The sequence below is a fragment of the Nansenia antarctica genome (assembly GCF_963989245.1).
Source record: "Nansenia antarctica genome assembly, chromosome: 15".
NCBI classification, from domain to species: Eukaryota; Metazoa; Chordata; class Actinopteri; order Argentiniformes; family Microstomatidae; genus Nansenia; species Nansenia antarctica.
This window is the reverse complement of record NC_137685.1, coordinates 17066876-17088870: the sequence shown is the minus strand read 5'-3', so window position 1 is coordinate 17088870 and position 21995 is coordinate 17066876. Positions and strand designations below refer to the sequence as shown.

Sequence of the window (21995 nt, the reverse complement as noted above, 5' to 3'; positions counted from 1 at the left end):
GGGGGAAGAGGTCAGGTATAGTCTGATATTATCGATGTGATATAGTTAAACCCTGTATGTTGTTGTTGTTGTTGTTGTTGTTGTTGTTGTTGTTGTTGTTGTTGTTGTTGTACGTAAATCTATTGTACTTGCTATTGTGTTTTACACAAATAATTGTTGCTGTCAGTTTTGCTTTGTATAACCTTGATTAAGATTGATGGAACACTTGGCGCACTGTGTGACAAAATGTTGGTTCAAGTAAATATGTCTTCCTCCTTCGTCTCCTTCCTTACATGCGTTACCATTGAAGAGCATACGTTGTTAAAATGTTATTGGACTGGTATGCAATATTTTTGTAAAATAAATAGTTAGCAAACATTAGTTTAACATAAGTTATGTGGAATGTTTGGCTTGCTGAATTCTTAATAAAAGTATTTATAAATGATTGTTCTGCAGTTGTTCCTCGTCTCTAAAGCATCTTTCACACAGGTCACAACCAATGAATCGAGACTAGCAACCTGTCTTGTACAGTTGCAATCAAAATTATTCAACCCCCAATTGCACATTAGGTTTATTGGCAAACTATTTCTCAGCTGTTTGCAATAAACAAATTACACAATAACTGTTTAAGTAGTTCAATGAAACTAATATTACACGTTTAAAAAAAAATCCAAATTCAACACAAAATTCTACTTGAGTAGGCTACAGCTCAAGCAGGAGTTGAAAATGTGAGAAAGATGCGGTGCCAACAACAGATTAACATTGCTATTAAAATCGATTTTCTCGGACCTAGCAAAAGTGAACCCTCGCATATGGAGTATACGGTTTAGCAATCGGTTTTGCGAATCACATTATTGCATTACAATTTGAATATTGACTCAAATAACGCAGGCAAAAGTGGCAAATGAATATGCTATTTTGGGATTGTATAGTCATTTGCACATTAGAATGAACTTTAGAATTTTGTCAGCTACAAAGCAGCGCATGACTTTGAAAATTAAATGTCAAATGGCTTTGCATTATAATTTTAATATTGACAGTGAATGTGCACATCAGGTACATGAAAATGAAAATGAAAATCATTAGAATTGCATTTGAATTTGAATATTGTCTGAAAGAATGCATGCAAAAGTGGAACATGCAATTGCAATCTCATATTGCATTAGCATTTGAGTTAAGTCTACTATATGCTTCCATACCTTGGTAGCCTAGTGACCATGTCGTTGCTCATTGATAGTACAGTATCGTGTCCTCACTCTCCATAAAATTGGATAGCCTGGTTATATTACCCCACATTAACCACTGTAGCCTACTGTCTATTCATTGACATGTACATACTTTTATCAAGCTGAAGCAAGCATATTTTCTTCAGAATAGTCATTTATTAGTGACGTTGATTACTGTGAAGTCAATGCGGACGGTGGTCAAGTTGTTAATGTAGCCTCGCGCTACGTGCACTGAATATGAATGTAAAAAGTAAATATATTTGCATGAATATCAATATGTACAGTAAAGATATATCTATACAGTGTGATGCGTACAGGACAAGGACGAATAAGATATGTGCAGTGCGCACGTATCCTTTGTGCACTCCTTCATAATACATGAGGCAATATTTCTTATGTCGGTGGAAATGGTATCCATTTCAAAGCGTTTCTCCTCTTTCATACTTCTGCCAGCGGAGGCGCAGTTGATAATTTCTCCAGTTTCTATGCGTACGCATGGCTGCCAGTGTGCTTAGAGGTGCGCACAGTTTCACAAGATCTCGCCTCTTGGGGTATCGATGATCATGAAATGCATCTGCGTTTCCTGGGGCCTCATTTATAGAAAGTACTTTGGATCAAATTTGATCTTACCCGTGTCGTACGTAGAAAACCACGTCAAAGTAGTGATTTATAAAATTTCAACGTGAGTCAATTTGACCGTGGAAACGATCGTAGCTCTACGTCAGGTAATTGACTTGACGTACGCACATTACCTACTGGTTATGCGGAGTTATTACAGGCATTTTTCGAAGTTCTGTCTGGCTTTTGACTGACCATTTATATGCAACGTTTGCAGGAAAAGTGCTATACAAATACAAAGTTATTATTATAGGCAACTATGGGCGTCAAAAAGGGTGGTACAAGATGCTCGTTCACGTGCACAACATTTTAGAGTTGATTGTGATTCATAAATGGAAGCAGGTGTGGGACTTGCAAATGCCACTGGCGTGCGCACTGTTTTATTAATCCGAATGTTGGTGTGGGTAAATGTTCTTGCTTTGCGTAGGTACGCAAGCCGTTTACGCCAGTTATACGCAAAGCTTTATAAATGAGGCTGGTCCCATAGGCTACATGAAGTCAACAATCAGCTCAGGAACACAAAATTGAGAAATATGTAGAGAAAGATAAACAGTTTAATGTATACATCTTCCACTGTATCCAAAATATCCCAAATATAATGCTTAATAATGTCCGGGAGCCATGGGGTTGAACCAGCTTTTCTGCTGTTTCTTGTTGCATCAGCCATGACTGCAGCATCCTCACTCAAATGAGAGGACGTGACAGAGTTAGGACGTGACAGAGTTAGGACGTGACAGAGACAGCCACTGAGACAGCCACTGAGACAGCCACCGAGATAGCCACTCACACGGCAACTGACACAGCCACTGACACAGCCGCTGACACAGCCACTGAGACAGCCGCTGAGACAGCCACTGAGACAGCCACTGAGACAGCCACTGAGACAGCCACTGAGACAGCCACTGACAGCCACTGAGACAGCCACTGACACAGCCACTGAGACAGCCACAGCCACTGAGACAGCCACTGAGACAGCCAATGAGACAGCCACTGAGACAGCCAATAAGACAGCCACTGACAGCCACTGAGACAGCCACTGACACAGCCACTGAGACAGCCACTGACTCAGCCACTGAGACAGCCACTGACAGCCACTGAGCTTTTTTTTCTCCTCCCTGATGATCTGGTTGGTGGACGGGACCTCCCTGATTGGCTGGTTGGTGGAGGGAACCTCCCTGATGACATGGTTGGTGGAGGGAACCTCCCTGATTGGCTGGTTGGTGGAGGGAACCTCCTTGATGACATGGTTGGTGGAGGGTACCTCCCTGGTTGGCTGGTTCATGGAGGGAATCTCCCTGATTGTGAGACAGTTTGACCTCCAGACACTTCCTCCTCAGGCTCATGTCCAGCCTGGGCTCTTGCTTCTCCTGCAAAGCCCTCTGGGAAGGGTTGGTGTCACCAGTACTAGCCGGCTGGGGCAGGATGACCGTTCTCAGGTTAGGCTTTGTGTTCAGGTTGGGGTTAACCTGTGGTCTGCTCTTGTCCCTCAGCCGGCTGTCCCACAGAGAGAACACAGAGCCGGTCACATGGCCCATGACCCTGCTGTCTCCCGTGGCCAGCGAGGGCACCAGAAGAGGCGTCAGGTCTCCCACGTACCTGGTGACCCGCTGGGGGAAGCCCCAGAGACGATGGCTGAGTTTGCCTCGGACGTGCGACTCCAACTTCTCTCTGGTCTCCTGAGAGATGAAGGGGACGGAGGCGGCCCGCAGGAACATCATGATGGGCTTGCCCTCCGTTGCCGTGGTGACAGGCTGGCACGGAGAGTTGGCCCGTGGGCAGGAGGCACTCGTGCCGGACTCCAGGGGGCGTCTGGGGCGGCACTGGGCCTCCGGGGGTCCACGCCTCCACTGCACGACCAGCCGGCCCGGTCTGGGGGTAGGGCTCTGGTTGAGAGTGGCGTGGGTAGTACTCTGCTCGGGGCTCTGGTTGAGAGTGGCGTGGGGGTTAGTGGTCAGGTCTTGTTTGTGCTGGTTGTGATGGAGGTCCGGGTCAGAGTCTTGAAAATCCAGAGTAAGCAGGGGGTCACGGGTCGTGTTCTCAGAGGAACTGTGACAGGCACTGGAGTCTTGCTGGCAGGCTGAACTTTTTGACTGGAAGAAGTCTGGCACGCCTGGACACCTGTCCCCCCCCCCTCTTCTGTTCCTATGGCGACACGTTCTACAGGGCCTCTGAGAGCAGCAGCTGGACGACTGAGCCGAGGAGGAGGGCCAATTGGAGCAGGAGGCGGAGTCAGAGGAGGAGTCAGAGCCCAGGTGAGTATCCAGCTTAAACTCCAGGATGTCCAGCATCTTCTCCAATCGCTTTTTTTTTATTTGGTCTGTGAGCTCCTTCAACAGCTTTCTGCAGGAGGACAACAAACAGGGCTCTCATTCTGGCTAACACAGCAGGCATTTAGTCTGTTCATGTTATCATCAAACCACTTTAGTTTAACAAAGAATTATGACAAATCATAATTAATGACACTTACATTTTTTGGTCAATTGTTGGTGTCGAGATTTCCTCCTGTTCAAATACAAAATGGGAATATAATGTAAGTATTAGCCTTTTAAATACACGCAAGCCCTAGCACACAGCCTTAAGACACAGCCCTGACACACAGCATTAAAACACACAGCCCTGACACACAACCCTAATCATAACACACAGCACTAGCCCAACGGTGCTTTACGCTCATTAATATTAATATTGACGCGCAGTTTACCTCACTTGCCGGGAGCGCGCCGGTGCCACCTTTCCTCCGGTTAATCATCCAGCTCAGGAGCCAGAGCAAGGAGAGGATACACACCATGAGCTGCAATCCAATGACCGCATCGAAACCTTGAAGCTCCGAGCTGGGAACCAACCTTGGAACCGAGCTTGGATCCAAGCTTGCAGACGACTGCAAGGGCACGCGGAAGCGCACGAATTTGGTTGAAGTGGCTGACATGTTAACGGTCCGGTAACATCGCCATGGCTATAGATAAGTAAGCGCAGTCTGTCGCAATACGTGTACTCTCTGATAGATACAGCGTGTCTGAATGTTGTTAATGATTGTTATGGGCTATATATCAATGTATGATGACGTTATGTTATTATTACGTCATGGCGTCACCAGGACAACAACATGTATTGTTGATTGTTGCATCATTGTTTGCCCAAAAGCAATTCATTACGCTGTGTCTTGCATATTGTGTTTAAATGACCAATACAATTTTATTTCATATTTTATTGCACTGTAAATAATATAGCTCTGCGACTCCTTCCATAGTAATATCCTTTCAGTCTGATATGCATTGTTGCTAAAACCGTATACTCCATATGCGAGGGTTCACTTTTGCTAGGTCCGAGAAAAATCGATTTTAATAGCGATGTTAATCTGTTGTTGGCACCGCATCTTTCTCACATTTTCAACTCCTGCTTGAGCTGTAGCCTACTCAAGTAGAATTTTGTGTTGAATTTGGATTTTTTTTTAAAACGTGTAATATTAGTTTCATTGAACTACTTAAACAGTTATTGTGTAATTTGTTTATTGCAAACAGCTGAGAAATAGTTTGCCAATAAACCTAATGTGCAATTGGGGGTTGAATAATTTTGATTGCAACTGTACAAGACAGGTTGCTAGTCTCGATTCATTGGTTGTGACCTGTGTGAAAGATGCTTTAGAGACGAGGAACAACTGCAGAACAATCATTTATAAATACTTTTATTAAGAATTCAGCAAGCCAAACATTCCACATAACTTATGTTAAACTAATGTTTGCTAACTATTTATTTTACAAAATATTACATACCAGTCCAATAACATTTTAACAACGTATGCTCTTCAATGGTAACGCATGTAAGGAAGGAGACGAAGGAGGAAGACATATTTACTTGAACCAACATTTTGTCACACAGTGCGCCAAGTGTTCCATCAATCTTAATCAAGGTTATACAAAGCAAAACTGACAGCAACAATTATTTGTGTAAAACACAATAGCAAGTACAATAGATTTACGTACAACAACAACAACAACAACAACAACAACATACAGGGTTTAACTATATCACATCGATAATATCAGACTATACCTGACCTCTTCCCCCTCACTGGTTCCCTCTCAGCCTTACACCTAGTCTATAGGGCTTGGGGGACAGAGTAACTCCAAACACAGGAGTGTAGTCAGGTTCCCCTGCGTCCTCAGGCCAGACAAACTGGAAGCGTCGCAGAAGCGTCACCATAATCAGGAAAAGCTCCATACGAGCTAGTCCTTCCCCAAGACACATACGAGGCCCTGAAACATTAACAACAATAACAAGAAAAAAGCTAAATCAGCCATTTATTTCCATCCATCATCAACATTTATCTATAGCGATGTACTTTGTTTTGCTCTTTATACCTGCAGAGAAGGGCAGGAAGGCCTCAGGCTTCTCAAACTCTCCCTGCTCATTCAGGAAGTTGGAAGGGTTGAAAGAATAGACTTTATTGTCCTTGTACAGTTGCCTATACAATGAAAATGTGGTTCTTCTGAAGGTGCAAAAACAGAAAAACATATTCACATACCGGTATTCACAACAATATTAAGAAAATAAAAACAACTATAAAAGCAAGCTAAAAGACATGAGGTCAGTGTCTCATCTGGTTCATCAGTGGTTCATCTGCGTCATATGCGTATAATGCGGTCAACAAAAATACATTGCTCCCCTCTCTCTCCACTACCGCAATGCAAGGTGCACAGGTGCTTAAAATACCTTGCAATATCACCCCCCATAACCATATGACTTCTCAATACGGTGATCAAGGCAATAAACAAACAATCAAAGTAGGATTACAGACTTTCAGTCTGCCTCCATCCATGTGGATGGAATGGAATGGAATGGACTTTATTTGTCATTGCTACAGTACAGGTACCAAACAACGAAATTTAGGAGGGGTGGCTCCCCTGGTGTTAGGAAAGGAAAAAAAAAAAAAACCTTTTCTGTGGGCCTTTTCTGTGTTCAGGGCCTTGACGGCCCTGTGGTAGAAGCAGTCCTTCAGTCTGTTTGTCTTAGCGGCCGGGGTCCTGTACCTCCTGTTCGAGGGCAGCTTGACAAAGTGTACGTGCCCAGGGTGGGTCGGGTCCCTGGAGATCTTGGAGGCCCTCCTGAGACAGCGTGTGTTGTACAGCTCCTCCAGAGAGGGTAGGGGGGGCGCCGGTGAACCACCCAAAGGCCTGAGGTGTTGTCGGAGGCATGAATATGATTTAGGGGGTATTTAGTATAACAGGCTGGGTTTATTGTGAGTTTACTTGTTTGTTTATTGCCTTGATCACCGTATTGAGAAGTCATATGATGAGACACTGACCTCATGTCTTTTAGCTTGCTTTTATAGTTGTTTTTATTTTCTTAATATTGTTGTCTTTATTTGCACTTGACACCACGGACCTCATTGTCTCTTAGCTTGTTTATAGCATTTTCGCTTTTGAATTTTTCTAGTGTGTAATATTTGTGATATGTTATGTGTATAGGTTTGTGAATATGTGAATATGTTTTTCTGTTTTTGCACCTTCAGAAGAACCACTACAATTTCATTGTATAGGCAACTGTACAAGGACAATAAAGTCTATTCTATTCTATATTCTATACGCATTGTTTGTTATTTTTCTGGTTTTGATCGCTTATGGATTATTTTTGTACGTCGCCAAGTTTGATTGTTCTATTCAATAAATGCTCTAAAACGTACTTTTCATCTCAGCGGATTGTTTGGCGCATCATACAATTACCAGCCAGACCCTGGTTGCGTCTCTCAGCGACTTTTTACTTTTGGCTCTATCTATCTATCTCGCTACAGGTGTCATATAACCCTAACCCATATCCTGTCATATAAAAGTACGTTATTGAATCTCCAGGTAATGTAGGCAATTTCTGACATCCATCACTTTTGCTGTCGTTAAGATACTTTATTTTTCTGTTTCGGTAGTCTGTCCAATGTGACACTTGCCCTCCTCCACCGGCCCTAGTTTTGGATCTAGCTTGCTGTTCATTATTTTCATGATAAATTGTAGCTAGCTAGCTATAACATCTTCATATACACCATACAGGCTACTGATTAACAGTAGGCACTGATTAACAGTAGGCAAATAACCATTGAACAGATTTATTCATTATCCTATCTTAAGAAAACTAATGTAACACTCTCATCTGGGGATTTACACGGCAAATCAAATCAAAGATCGACACATCCCTGATGACAGGGAGAGGACGTATGACTGCTCTGATGAATCAACCCCTATTTCATAAATTTTCTCTATATAACGAAGTCGATCATTGATCGGCAACGACACTATATAATAGTTTGCCTAACTGGCAATCGGATTTGGGCTCCTAATATCTAAAAAGCACTACGGTTTTCTTATTTTATCTGATTAAAGTAGCAAAGACCAGAAATTTCCATTGACCGCCAGTCAAACTTCTACACTGCTATCACCCAAAAAGGGGCGTGGACATGACTACCCGGATGCGTTAGAATTGCATAGAGAGTTTGAATTTTGTCCGCTGTAAAGCGGATGTGTTTCCTAGAACATGTAAATGCAATTGCTGATCACATTATTGCATTACAATTTGAATATTGACTCAAATAACGCAGGCAAAAGTGGCAAATGAATATGCTATTTTGGGATTGCATAGTCATTTTAATTTTGTCAGCTACAAAGCGGATGTGTTTACTAGAACATGTAAATGCAATTGCGAATCACATTATTGCATTACAATTTGAATATTGACTCAAATAACGCAGGCAAAAGTGGCAAATGAATATGCTATTTTGGGATTGCATAGTCATTTGCACATTAGAATGAACTTTTGAATTTTGTCAGTTACAAAGCAGCGCATGACTTTGAAAATTAAATGTCAAATGGCTTTGCATTATCATTTTAATATTGACAGTGAATGTGCACATCAGGTACATGAAAATGAAAATCATTAGAATTGCATTTGAATTTGAATATTGTCTGAAAGAATGCATGCAAAAGTGGGACATGCAATTGCAATCTCATATTGCATTAGCATTTGAATTAAGTCTACTATATGCTTCCATATTAAAAAGCTCCTCTTCCTGTTTTAACCAGGACAAGTTTCTGCTTTACTTTTAATACTAAGCAGAACAGATGTGTGGATAGCAACAGAGATCTGGAGGTTTTTAAATTTCCCTGGCCTTCCCCCCCACTTAGCCATTGTTATGTCCCTGGCTTTTATTGTTTTATTGTTTTTAGTCCTTTTATCTTCTCTTCTTTTAAATTGTTATCACATCTTGTATTGTGTTGCATTTTATTTAATATCCTGCACTTTACCTGTTTTACATCTGTGAAGCACTTTGGTTCAGCTGCTGCTGTATGTAAATGTGCTATGTAAATAAAGTTGACTTGACTTGACTTGAGATTTGACGATTGAAACCTGTATGTTATTTTAACCTACAATCAGGGAATATTCAAATATGTATAGGAACTTAGTGTGATTTTGAGATCCTAACCTGGGCAATGTTGGAAGCAGCTGGCAGGCATAAGCAATCAAAATAACTTTTCCTGTACAAAATCGCCGCCCTGTGGTTGAAATAGATATAACATTGAGCATATCCATGTGTCAGGGTGACTAATCATGGTGACCTGATTGGTTACCATAAAACTTGCTATGACATTACAATTATGGCATTATAATTATCCATAAAAGGCATCATGTACTAATGCTTAGCTGTTGCAGCCGGGCATAATAATATGATCAATGACTGTGTTATAAGTAACATTTACATTGACCTTTAGCAGACCTTTAGCAGACGCCTTTATCCAAAGCAACTTACGTCTAAAGTAAGTGAATCATCTATACATCAGTCATCATAACAAAAACAAATATATACATTTACAGAGAGGCACAATTGCAGACAATGGCATTGTAAATTGGGGGGTAGGGCCATGTGTGACATTCCAAATATAAACACGTACTGTATTAAATACTGTATTAAATACATTTTAATAGAATCAGTGGCGGCCTACGGCCATGGGAGACATTCCTAACATTGACACTTATCAAATGTATCTCAATGGAGGGATAGGTTACTGTGTCAAAGTATCACAATCGGTAAATGGCTGTATTGGCTGTATGTGATATACTGAATGGTAAAGATGTGTTTACACAAAAGCACACCGACACTCGTGACATCTCAAACAGCCAGCATGTTTTGTCTCGAGAAAGATGCATGAAGCATGAACATGGAAATGCCAAATGTCACCGTCATAACACTTGAATAGGTTCACACATATCCATTCCATGCCGTTGGGGGGGCTGAGTATGCATGGTTGTTCACAGGTGGAGGCGGTGAGGTTGATCGCAGCGGGGAAAGCACCAAAGATCACCCAATCAGAGGAGGGAGCCACCTATGAGGGCATCCAGAAGAAAGACAACGCAAAGGTACTGAAGACCTAGTCCTGGACAGAACACTCTAGACTGCTCCTGCCATCTTGCTTTTCCCACAAGTACTACTACAATGCTATCTGGAATTCCATAGAAATTCGGTGATGTCAAATCTATTATGACCAGACGTACTTACATTTGTACTTACTCACTAGGGTTTCTGCTGTGTATATTGGTCCATTGTTAGAATGAGATGTACAATTGATCAGTATTTTTGCATTTTGTCTGTGATGTAGATTGACTGGAACCAGTCAGCCGAGGCCCTTCACAACTGGATCAGAGGTCATGACAAAGTCCCCGGTGCCTGGGCTGATGTTGATGGACAGGTAAGAATACGCCCACAGTGGGGCGCTTGGGTGGCGTAGCGGGTTAAAGTGCTGACCATGTAACCGCAGGGTCCCGGTTCGATTCCGGCCGGGGACATATCCTGCATGTCATCCCTTCTCTCTCTCACCCATCCTTCCTGTCATAATCTCTATCTGTCTCTGTCATTAAAAAGAAAACCATGAGTGGGACTGCCCCACTCAGAAAAAAAAGAATACGCCCACAGTCAGTCTTATAGTGGAAATCCTCTGAGACAGAGACTGAATCACAGTAGTTGAAAGTGGCCTCTCCCTCTCCCTCATCAGCACTGAATACGCCCACAGTCAGTCTTATAGTGGAAATCCTCTGAGACAGAGACTGAATCACAGTAGTTTAAAGTGGCCTCTCCCTCTCCCTCATCAGCACTGAGACAGAGACTGAATCACAGTAGTGTAAAGGGGCCTCTCCCTCTCCCTCATCAGCACACAGTCAGTCTTATAGTGGAAATCCTCTGAGACAGAGACTGAATCACAGTAGTTTCAAGTGGCCTCTCCCTCTCCCTCATCAGCACTGAGACAGAGACTGAATCACAGTAGTTTAAAGTGGCCTCTCCCTCTCCCTCATCAGCACTGACTTGAAAACACAAGAGGTGAACGGGAGTACTGAGATGCACCTCAGAAACTCATCCCACTGTTGTCATCCCAACCTTCCTCTGTAGAAGATGACGTTCTACGGCTCCACTCTGGTAAACGACGGCACCGCTGCTAACGGACAGCCCCTGGAGATCCCTGGTGCCAGCCGACCTGGTCTGGTCACCAAGGCAGGCCTGGTGCTGTTTGGCAGCGATGGCAAGATGGTAAGTTGCCAGATGTTACACAAACATCATTACGACGCACTGGATATTACCAGAGTTTCACTTTTGGGGGATTGTCTTTGGCTTGTTTTTCGCACTTTCTTCCTCATTATTCAAGTTAAGATTCCTCTGAATAAACCATAGCCATTCGTTCCATTCGCTTTTGTGAGACTCTAAACTTGTAGTATACCTACATGCAACCATACTACCTGACCATGAAGTATGCAAATAGGTCATGACTTTTATAGAGGCCATGTGTGCTAGGCTAACCTCTTGGTGTAGCGGGCCATGTATGCTAAGCTAAGGCGTGCTAGGCTAACCTCTTGGTGTAGCGGGCCATGTCCCAGGCTAGGCTAGACTAACCTCTTGGTCTAGTATGTATATGTATGAGTTAGCATAAAGGACATGTAGATAGAGAGAGGAGGATACTGCTGCTTTAGATCATTGGGACACACCTGAACTGGCTGGTTGATACACGGGATATATTGAGATAAATAACAAATAAATGGCCAAAAGGACATTCTGAAAGTATGTGAAATGTGTTAAAAAAAACAATGAAAACTAACTTGCCTTCCTCATAGCTGGTGTTGCACTTTTGGCTGAAATAACCTCAATTAAATCTCTGACACAGTTTTTTCCCATTCCTCCATGCAGAGTTATTCCAGATGTGTTTGTGTTTGAGGGGTGTCTTGTCTTGCATAAACAGGCCCGTTTCAAATCACCCCACAGCATCTCAATAGGATTCAGATCCGGGCTTTCACTTGGCCTGTTCCAGAACTCTCCATTTCTTTCTTTTGAGCCGTTCGTTGGTGGATTTACTGGAATGTTTTGGGTCATTGTCATGTTGCATGGTCCACATCTGCTTTAGCTTCAATTCTGCATGGTCTCACATTTTCCTCAAGCACCCTGTGATACAATATAGAATTCCTTGTGGATTCTATGATGGTGAGCAATGACTTCTCCAACAGCATGTTTGGATACTGGATTCTGATTGGCTAGTAACAGTGGTAAATACCCCCCAACTCCCTTCAGTTCAGCTCCGACCGCATTTCCAGTATCAATGCGCCTCCCAATCAATCTGATTAAGAACACCTGTGCTGACTCCGCCCACTGTTTAGCCAATAGCAGTCTACCAATCTGGAGTGTCATTCCAAGGCACCAATCACGAACAAGTTGGCTCAAAGGCAAGTGAACGTGGCCTATTGCAATCGTTAAATGTTGTTTATGGGACTATATTCTGTGGCGGAAGGATATATGTATTCTGAAATGGGTGTCAAACGAAGAAGTGAGAAAACGTGCTGGTAGAGAGATGGTAAGTTAGCACGCAGATCAGAAAGAGAAGATGGAAGTACATCGGCCACGTGTTGAGGAAAAGCCCGGATGACCATCAACGCACAGCCCTCAGATGGACCCCTGATGGACGCAGAAAAAGGGGACGACGCCCCAAAGAAACCTGGAGGAGAACCGTCGAGAGGCAGCGGGACATGCCGGGTCTGAGACCCGGGGAGGCGGCGGCCGCTGTGGCGAGGGACAGAGACCGGTGGCGAGGGACGGAGACCGGTGGCGTAAACTCGTTGGAGGCCCTACTCTTCACACCCGGGGGGTATTCCATCAACGTCGCTAAAGGAAAATCCTGGCTTATTTTTGATAACTTCTCGCGAGACTTATCAGAATATGCATGGGTATTTTTAGGTACTCTCGTGAGACTTGTCAGACTAAACCTGGATTTTCTTTTAGCGATGTTGATGGAATACCCCCCTGAAGAAAAAGGACCTAAGTCAAGTAAGTCAAGAAATGATTAATGATTGTAAATAAATGAATTTAATGTTACAACTTACAACTGTGTATTTTTGAAATAATGTTACATCTGTGTATTTTTTATATTATGTGGTAGCTTTTGTAGAAAAGCAATTAACCATTCGAGGGCAGGGGGTTGTGGAGACATTTACCGCTGGCACAGGGTACTCCACAACCCCCTTCCTCTCATGGTAAGTTGCTTACATTTCCACCCCCAGGCTTCACAGCTGGTATGAGGTTCTATGCTGTCTTTGGTTTGTACCAAACAAGTCGTCTGTTACTGTGCATAAATACTTCATCCAAAACACATTGTTCCAGAAGTCATGGTGTTTGAAAATGCTTGGACGGCCTGACCTGGCCATGTTGGCAGTTGTTTTAAATGTTCTCCACTTGTAAATTATTTTCAGGACAGTGGAATGGCTGATTTCTAATTGTTTGGAGATCTTTATAAATCCCTTCCCAGACTCATACACATCTACAACCCTCTTTCTGCAGGCCTCAGAGAGCTCGATTTATCTCTCCATGGTGACACCACTCACTTCAACAATCAAGAGCAAACCAAACTAAATGTCTGAGGTTTAAATAAGACAGGCTCCTCCAAAATCCTCTCTAACAATGTTCTAATCATTTACACACAGAGTAGCAATACACAAAGTAGCAATACATGTGGGGGGTGTCTTGTTTTTGCTCACAAGAAAATTGCATTTCCATTACCGTATTTTCCGCACTATAAGGCGCACTTAAAAGCCTTTAATTTTCCAAAAAAACGACAGTGCGCCTTATAACCCGGAGCGCCTTATATATGGATCAATTGGTTAATTTGTTGATCCATACTGGTTGTACACGGCGCTCAAGGCGCTCTGTCAAAATGTTTCAGTACGACTGGTAAACTACAAAGCCACACCGCTTGCAGCATTACGGTAATCAGTAAACACCGGTATTCATAGCTTTCAGTCACGTGGTTTCTTCCCTAGCAACCACCAACCTGACGGGCAAAAAGTATCATAGCAACATCGCTCAACATGGCGAGTGGACGCAAACAGTTCATAAAATACAAAGGTTCCATCTCACAGAACATAATGGAATGTAAAAACTTTGACGCTCAATATCTCTGAACTGCCCTAAACGGAGATAGAACCTTATCATTCTAAACGGAGATAGAACCTTATCATTCTAAACGGAGATAGAACCTTATCATTCTAAACTCACGAGTTATCTTCAGTTGATGGATTTGACTTAGTAATAATGTCATACAGAATATCCGTCAAACGAAACGAACTCCTTTTAGGTTGAGTCAGTTTTATAAAGTGTGTGAGTGTGTGAGTGTCTCCTGGCCCGGTCAGCTGGGCCGTGTCCCTGGCCACATCTGACGTGTCTGAACACCTGACTACCTGAACACTACCGTGCACTTGTCACTTTTGGTTCCGACAGCACGTGTAGGCTAGTCGCCTGGAAGCATGGCCAAAAAGCAGCGTGCGTCTGGGTCGCTATGTATCGTGAGCTTAGAATGATAAGGTTCTATCTCCGTTTAGAATGATACGGTTCTATCTGCGTTTAGAATGATAAGGTTCTATCTCCGTTTAGAATGATAAGGTTCTATCTCCGTTTAGAATGATAAGGTTCTATCTCCGTTTAGAGCTTGTTAATTACACACAACACAACGCCACCACCAAACAGGTGGCTGACTCCTGCTAAACAATAGCCCATATCCTGATAACAAAAATACATTTAAAAAAAAAAAAGACGGAAAAAAAACACTTGAGTAAAACGCATAGACGTTGAATAAGTGTAAGCTTCGATGTCGATAATAATAATATAATAATAACATGTATTTGTATAGCACTTTTCCTGCAAACGTCGCAGCTAACAGGCACTTGGAATAATGTGTAGGCATGCATATTCAAGTGAAATATTATTGACTCAAACCCTTACACGATGGTCAACATAAATGAGAACAGACTAATTAATCATTGGTTCGAGTAGTGCAATTTATTTGTAATCTCACATTGCACACACATCTAATACTGAATGCACAATTAGCTACAACAAAAACAGAGAGACAACATCTAATGACAATCCATACATTAATTGTGTCAATAATCATTTAAACCAGTTTAATATCAACCAGTCAGTCATGTTCAATCATATTTTCGTTTCATTGATTTAAAGTACTCCTTGCTTGGGCTTGATGAGTCCTGACACGTGAGGGTGCGACAGTTTTTCAACCACCACCACATTAGAAAACATTTATTGTTTTGTTTGATACACGTTTTGGTTTGATACAAGTTATTTTGTTTGACAACTTTGTTTGATAACTTTGCTGTCGAATTCCGATCGGGGATAGGCCCGACCCAGAAGTGACACACATACAAACAAACATTTACATACGCATACATACCACACCACACCAACGTAATATATTATATTACTTTCGTTTGTTACTTTTATTTGGACTTTGGATTACAAGACCACTTCAATTCATGGAAAGGTCCAGAGTCTTTGCAAACGGAGGAACTACAAACAAACAGGTGCGTTGAAACTAGTGTTGTTCCGATACCATTTTTTGATCCCGATACCGATACCTGACCGTGCAGTACGTGCCGATACCGAGTACCGATCCGATACCACGGCGTTTGAAAAAACAAAACAAAAAAACATGTTTTTTGAGCCGCATACTCACCTCGATGTAAAATTATTGCTAACACTTAGTCTGGCACTGCTCAAAACCTTTGTAAAACAGGAAAAAATACCAACAGAGAGTGAATGCTATAGAACTTTTTTTTATTGTCTACCTGGTATGGTGACAAGAAAATCAACCCCTTATAAAACCTGAAATGTGGCTCTCACAGATGCCAATCAGTGCAATATCCATTTAAGATATAAAACAGTCGTAGTAGTAGTGCAACAGCAAGTGAACATTTACAAACAAAATAACTTAAGTACTTTAAAAAAAAAAAATTAAAAAAAAAGTTTGTACTCGCAGATACCGATACCAGCATTTTTGTGCATATCGGTGGCCATGCCGATACTAGTATCGGTATCGGAACAACACTAGTTGAAACCAACACCCACTCATGCCAGGACGATGGCTAATTTGATAATTTGACAGACATGATAGCCATCACATTAAGTTGAAAAACTCTCGCAAGTTGAGGAACTCGCGCAAATTGGAAGCACTGGGAAATGTTCGCCAAGTTGGACATACCTTTCATGTTGTGTTTGAGACGAAGCAAGACTGCTCGTTTGGAAGGACATTGGATGCGTATGTATAGTCACTCATTAGTTACGTCCACAAGAGCACATACCACAACACAACACACATCTCACACTTATCATGGCCAAGCATGAATCTCTGGTGAGTCTCTGCCTGACATCTCCTCGCCGGTTTGTACACCCGATTGCACAGCAACTATCTGGCATGATTGTTTTCTAACCAATGCTACTGTGTTTCCTGGTGCTCTGCAACTTCACGGGCAGTGCCTTTTGCCCGTCAGGTGGGCGTTTCCGCTATGCTGTGACGTCACATGAAAGCTATGAATAGGAGATGTATGTGTCCAAGCTCCCCCTGGCACCCTGGAGAGGGCCACAGGAAACCCTGTTGGTGTGTTTATCTCACTTTACCTGGGCACTTTTAGGTCAGGCTCAGTCGTCCATCTAGATAATGTGGCGCTCTACACTGGAGAACAACAACTGGGAAAAGCAGCCCCATTTAGATGTTACCAATTCTTTACAATTTTTCAAAGGCAGCTTCCACTGTTGGTCTAGGCCTAATGTTGTTTCAATTATGCCCTGGTTGACATGTCTACATCTCTCATAGGTCAGTTATGTCATTAGGTGGCCTACTGTAGTTGACACGGTTAGGAAAGCTGTTGTTTTTGGGTGTGCTTGGTTTAACATACGAGACCAGAAATGAGAGCTCAAGTGTGGAAAAGGAGTAATGGAAGAGGAATGTGAACTGGCATGGAGAGAGTGAAGGGAGAGAGTGAATCTTTCCAGCTGGGAACAACGGACGGAGGGGGGAAAGGGAAAGGGGGGAGTGCTTGTCTTGTCTGTTTCAGTCAAGAGAGAGAGTGAGAGAGATGAAGAGAGACATGCTGTTTCCATATGAAAAAGTGTGTGTATATGTGTGTGAGACACATTGACCAATTCACTGTTATGAGTAAATGAGGTTAGTGTGAACCCCCCACACCCAGAGGCCTGACTCTTGCCAGGTCAGAGTCAGGGAAGCCTGCCATGGTGTCATGGGGGCCTGCCAAGGTATCATGGGCCAGAACTTTGGGGAACACGGTGGGAATGGGGCTGCCTGGGTTTGGGCTGAAAAACCATACTGATGTAGTTTCACGTCTCTCTCCCCCGAATGCCTCAGATCTGCAGTCCACAGTTTGTCTGTCTGTCTGTCTAACCTGGGAATGCTGTCTCCCTTCTGTTCAGATGCCGACCTGGCTTCATCGGACCCCTGTGTCAACGCTTGGACCCCTGTCATCGGTCGCCGTGTTTAAACGGAGCTGCCTGCAAGAGCCAAGTAGCCAACGGAATCCCACAATTCACCTGTGTGTGCCAGAGAGGGTTCCGAGGTACTGTGCCTGTGTGGATCTTAAATGGTGCTTTCGTAATGGCTGAGGACAAAAGGCTTGATTGGAAAGAGTTTTCATAATGAGTCATTGTACTCCTCTATCCACAGGTCAAGAGTGCTCCCTCATAGACGCATGTGCCACCAGCCCCTGTGCCAATGGCGCCCGCTGTGCCAACTGGAATAACCAATATAACTGCTCCTGCCCACCCGGGTTTCAAGGAAAGAACTGTCGCAATGACATTGACGAATGCCGCAAGCTCGGCGTGTGCCTCAACGCAGGCCTCTGCTCGAATACCCACGGGTCCTTCCGCTGCCAATGCCCACCTGGGTACAGTGGGCGCACCTGCGAGGTGTCTTCCTTGCCCTGTGCCCCCTCCCAGTGCCTCAACGGGGGCACCTGCCGCCAGACAAGCGATCACACCTATGAATGTGCCTGCCTGCCAGGTAAACAAGCTTCTAATGCATTCTTTTACACACACACACAACTTCCTGTACTTACAGATGTTTCTAACCACGGAGCTCTGCTTCCCACAGTCACCATAAACCCCAGGGATTCCCACCTCAGCTCTCTGCTCCCGGGGTTTCCCATGCAAATGACGTAGTTGTCCGTGCTGGTGGGATTTTACTCCCCTGTCCCAGGTCCACTTCCTGTCTGCTATTAATAGCTGCTGACAGCGGTGGGAGAGAGCGTGGGCCGCTGCTGCAGCGCTCTGCTCGCTACAGGAGGAATTTGCTTTATGGCCCTTCTGGTTTCCCTCTGGGGAGCTGACAGGAAATGTCTCTCGCTGGAGAGGAAGTCATTGAAACTGTGAGCTATGATGATAAAACAAGCTCTGGTGCGGAGCAGTGTCAGACCCTGGCGCTGCCACTGTGGGAAACGCCATGAGAACATGTAAACACTTAGACAGCCACTGAACCTTTTTACTGGCCACTTTGGCTTTTACCTTAATGACTGTGGGAACCCCCCCCCCCCACTCTTGCTCTCTCTCTCACTCAGGGTTTGAGGGACACAACTGTGAGACCAATGTGGATGACTGCCCGGGACATAAGTGTATGAACGGAGGCTTGTGTGTGGATGGAGTCAATACCTACAACTGCCAGTGCGCACCAGAGTGGACAGGTATGATCTTGTGCGTGTGTGTGTGTCTATGTGTGTTTGTGTGTTGGTTTTGCTTCTACATATATTTTTTTTAGAAGACTTTGGGATTGTGTTAATGTTCACGTATGTGTTTGCAGGCCAGTACTGTGCCGAGGATGTGAAGGAGTGCCTCATGCAGCCCAACGCCTGCCACAACGGCGGAACGTGCTTCAACACCATCGGCGGCCACACCTGCGTGTGCGTCAACGGCTGGACGGGGGACGACTGCAGCGAGAACATCGACGACTGCGCCACCGCCGTCTGCTTCAACGGAGCTACGTGCCATGACCGCGTGGCCTCCTTCTTCTGCGAGTGCCCCGTGGGAAAGACAGGTGAGTCCACTGGAGTCTTGCTGTGTCTTCACTCAGCAGTGATCTGGTTAGAGTGTCAGTCCTGTGTGGGTCTTTGTATCTAGACGATATATGTGTATGTTCACATACACAGTCTGACTGACGTGGGTCTGTCTCTCTCTCTGTGTGTGTGTGTGTGTGTGTGTGTCCCAGGTCTGCTGTGTCACCTGGATGATGCCTGCGTCAGTAACCCCTGTAACGAGGGTGCTGTGTGTGACACCAACCCCCTGAACGGCCGAGCCATTTGTAAGTGCGCCCCCCCTCTCCCATATCATGTAGCATTGCTCTCTTCTGCACTATAATATGTTGATTCTACCCCTCACCTGCTCTGTCTATTGTGTTGGAGTGAGTGACACTGACTCCTGCTCCTCTGCCTCTCAGGCGCCAACCCCTGCGAACACTTTGGGAAGTGTGTGAACACGGAGGGTTCCTTCCAGTGCCAGTGTGGCCGAGGGTACGCCGGCCCTCGCTGCGAGATCGACATCAACGAGTGCCTGTCCATGCCCTGCCAGAACGACGCCACCTGCCTGGACCGCATCGGAGAGTTCACCTGTATCTGCATGCCAGGTAAGGGCATTCCCAGGGAATCCACAGCCAATGGTGTCTCTCTCTCTCTCTCTCTCTCTCTCTCTCTCTCTCTCTCTCTCTCTCTCTCTCTCTCACATCTCACTCATTGACAGCCCCAGAGCCCCCCAGACAACTGAGTAGCTGATGGCTTACACTTGACTTTCACAAGGAGCAAGCAGCCACAACTCACTCAGCCCCACCGACCCTGCCCCGACCCCCACCACCCCCAGTAGACACTGTTACATAATCCGTTCTCTCTGGCACTGAGGTGGGGTTTCATCAGAGGAGCCCTTTTGCAGTGAAGGCACAGTATAGCTAAACAGGGGAGTTAGAGTGGTACCCTAGTCCCACTGATTCCCAAACACACATTGAAACTCTCACGCACAGTCCTACATGCATCCTGGGGTTCAGGGGACTATACAAATTAGGGATGGGAGTCGGGTCTATTCATAGCTTTCAGTCACGTGGTTTCTTCCCTAGCAACCACCAACCTGACGGGCAAAAAGTATCATAGCAACATGGCGAGTGGACGCAAACGGTTAATAAAATACAAAGGTTCCATCTCACAAAACATAATGGAATGTCAAAACTTTGACGCTCAATATCTCTGAACTGCCCTAAACGGAGATAGAACCTTATCATTCTAAACGGAGATAGAACCTTATCATTCTAAACGGAGATAGAACCTTATAATTCTAAACGGAGATAGAACCTTATCATTCTAAACGGAGATAGAACCTTCTCATTCTAAACTCACGAGTTATCTTCAGTTGATGGATTTGACTTAGGGGGCATTCATTTGAAGTAACGTAATGAACATACAAGTAACAACAACAGGTTAATGCAGCCAGCCAGCCAAGCAAAGACCATGACTATGCCCAGTTTATGCATTATACACTCTAATATAATTGTTAGATTGCCAGGGTATTCGCTACAGGTTGTTGTATACATATACGTTTAATACGAAACTCGATCAACCGGGCGTTCGGGAGTTCTACCGCTGCTGGACGGAACTCCCGCTGACAGCGGGTCGAGGGGATATTTCTACCCGGGAATTCGCTCCTTGCTGTGTCCACGGTGATAGGAGTGGAGGATCGACTCCATTCAAAAACTTTTGGATACCCTGGCTTCTCCTCTTTCCAGACACGTTGGAATTATTTTCCTAATCCACGGGAAATCAAAGTTATTAACCCGCAAAAAGTGGGTTTTGCCCGCAAAAAGTGCCTTTTGCCCGTCAGGTGGGCGTTTCCACTATGCTGTGACGTCACATGAAAGCTATGAATACTGTGCTTACACAGTCCCACACCACTTGTGTGTGTATAAAGACCCCAAGTAAAGAAGACTAAACAGAGTTTCCGAGGGAACAAAGTGAGATTCTTGGTGCTTTCAACTTGAAGTTTTAAAGTACCCACTCGATATAATAAACAACAGTTTAACGATCACTAAACACTTATCATTTGTGTATTGGATTCATTATTCTCGTTTGCCGGAGGCTACCGGTAAGGGAGGGTTGACTTGTAAACATAGTTTCGTTTTAGCTCGTGTTCAAAAGCAAGAACTGTGTGTTCATCTAGTTATGTGTAGTTATGTGTTTTTAGCATGTCGATGTTCTCCCAGGATGTTGTCATGTTATTAAAATACCGTTTAGACCTTCGTAGCGATGTGTTTTGTTAGCTGTTAGCCGCTAGCAGCGTTTGTTGTGGTTTGGTCAGAGTCACTTTTCTCCCATTCAGTGTTTGAGGTGAACCAACATTCAAATACGCCTGTCGTGTTCAATCTTTCTTTGATTTGAATGTATGAAACATCATTTGAAAGCTTACAATCTGTAGTTTAAGCATGTGTAAAAACTGAAAAAGTACGTTGCACATTTCACCAGGAGCTGTCACATATTGGTTGTTGGTTATAATTGTATAGCCTATTGGTTGTTTTCTGGTGTTTTGCTCTGTTTGTAGTCTACTTGATGTATTTTTATCAGCTGTTAAATCACCACAGCGGTTAATCCACTAATAGAGATAATAGCAGATTGAAAATGCTTGTAGCTAACTACTCTATATCTCGTGGTTGCAGCTATTGCGAATTGCTATTCACGCGAGTCAGCTGTGAATCACCGCAGGTCCTTGACGCTTGTTGCAAAAATGGATGACGAACGGCTGATACTTGAGGTGGAAAAATGTATATTTTTGACAGTGGA

General features: G+C 44.0%; 1 protein-coding gene across 1 annotated transcript; it reads left to right on the top strand.

Moving 5' to 3' along the window:
• Positions 1-10100: 10100 nt before the first annotated feature.
• Positions 10101-11523, top strand: LOC308171201 (mitochondrial 10-formyltetrahydrofolate dehydrogenase-like; the record flags this gene model as incomplete). Its single annotated transcript, XM_080546049.1, has 3 exons — positions 10101-10220; positions 10460-10549; positions 11245-11523. 3 exons carry the CDS (start codon positions 10101-10103, stop codon positions 11521-11523), a joined length of 489 nt encoding a protein of 162 aa, XP_080402175.1.
• Positions 11524-21995: the final 10472 nt, after the last annotated feature.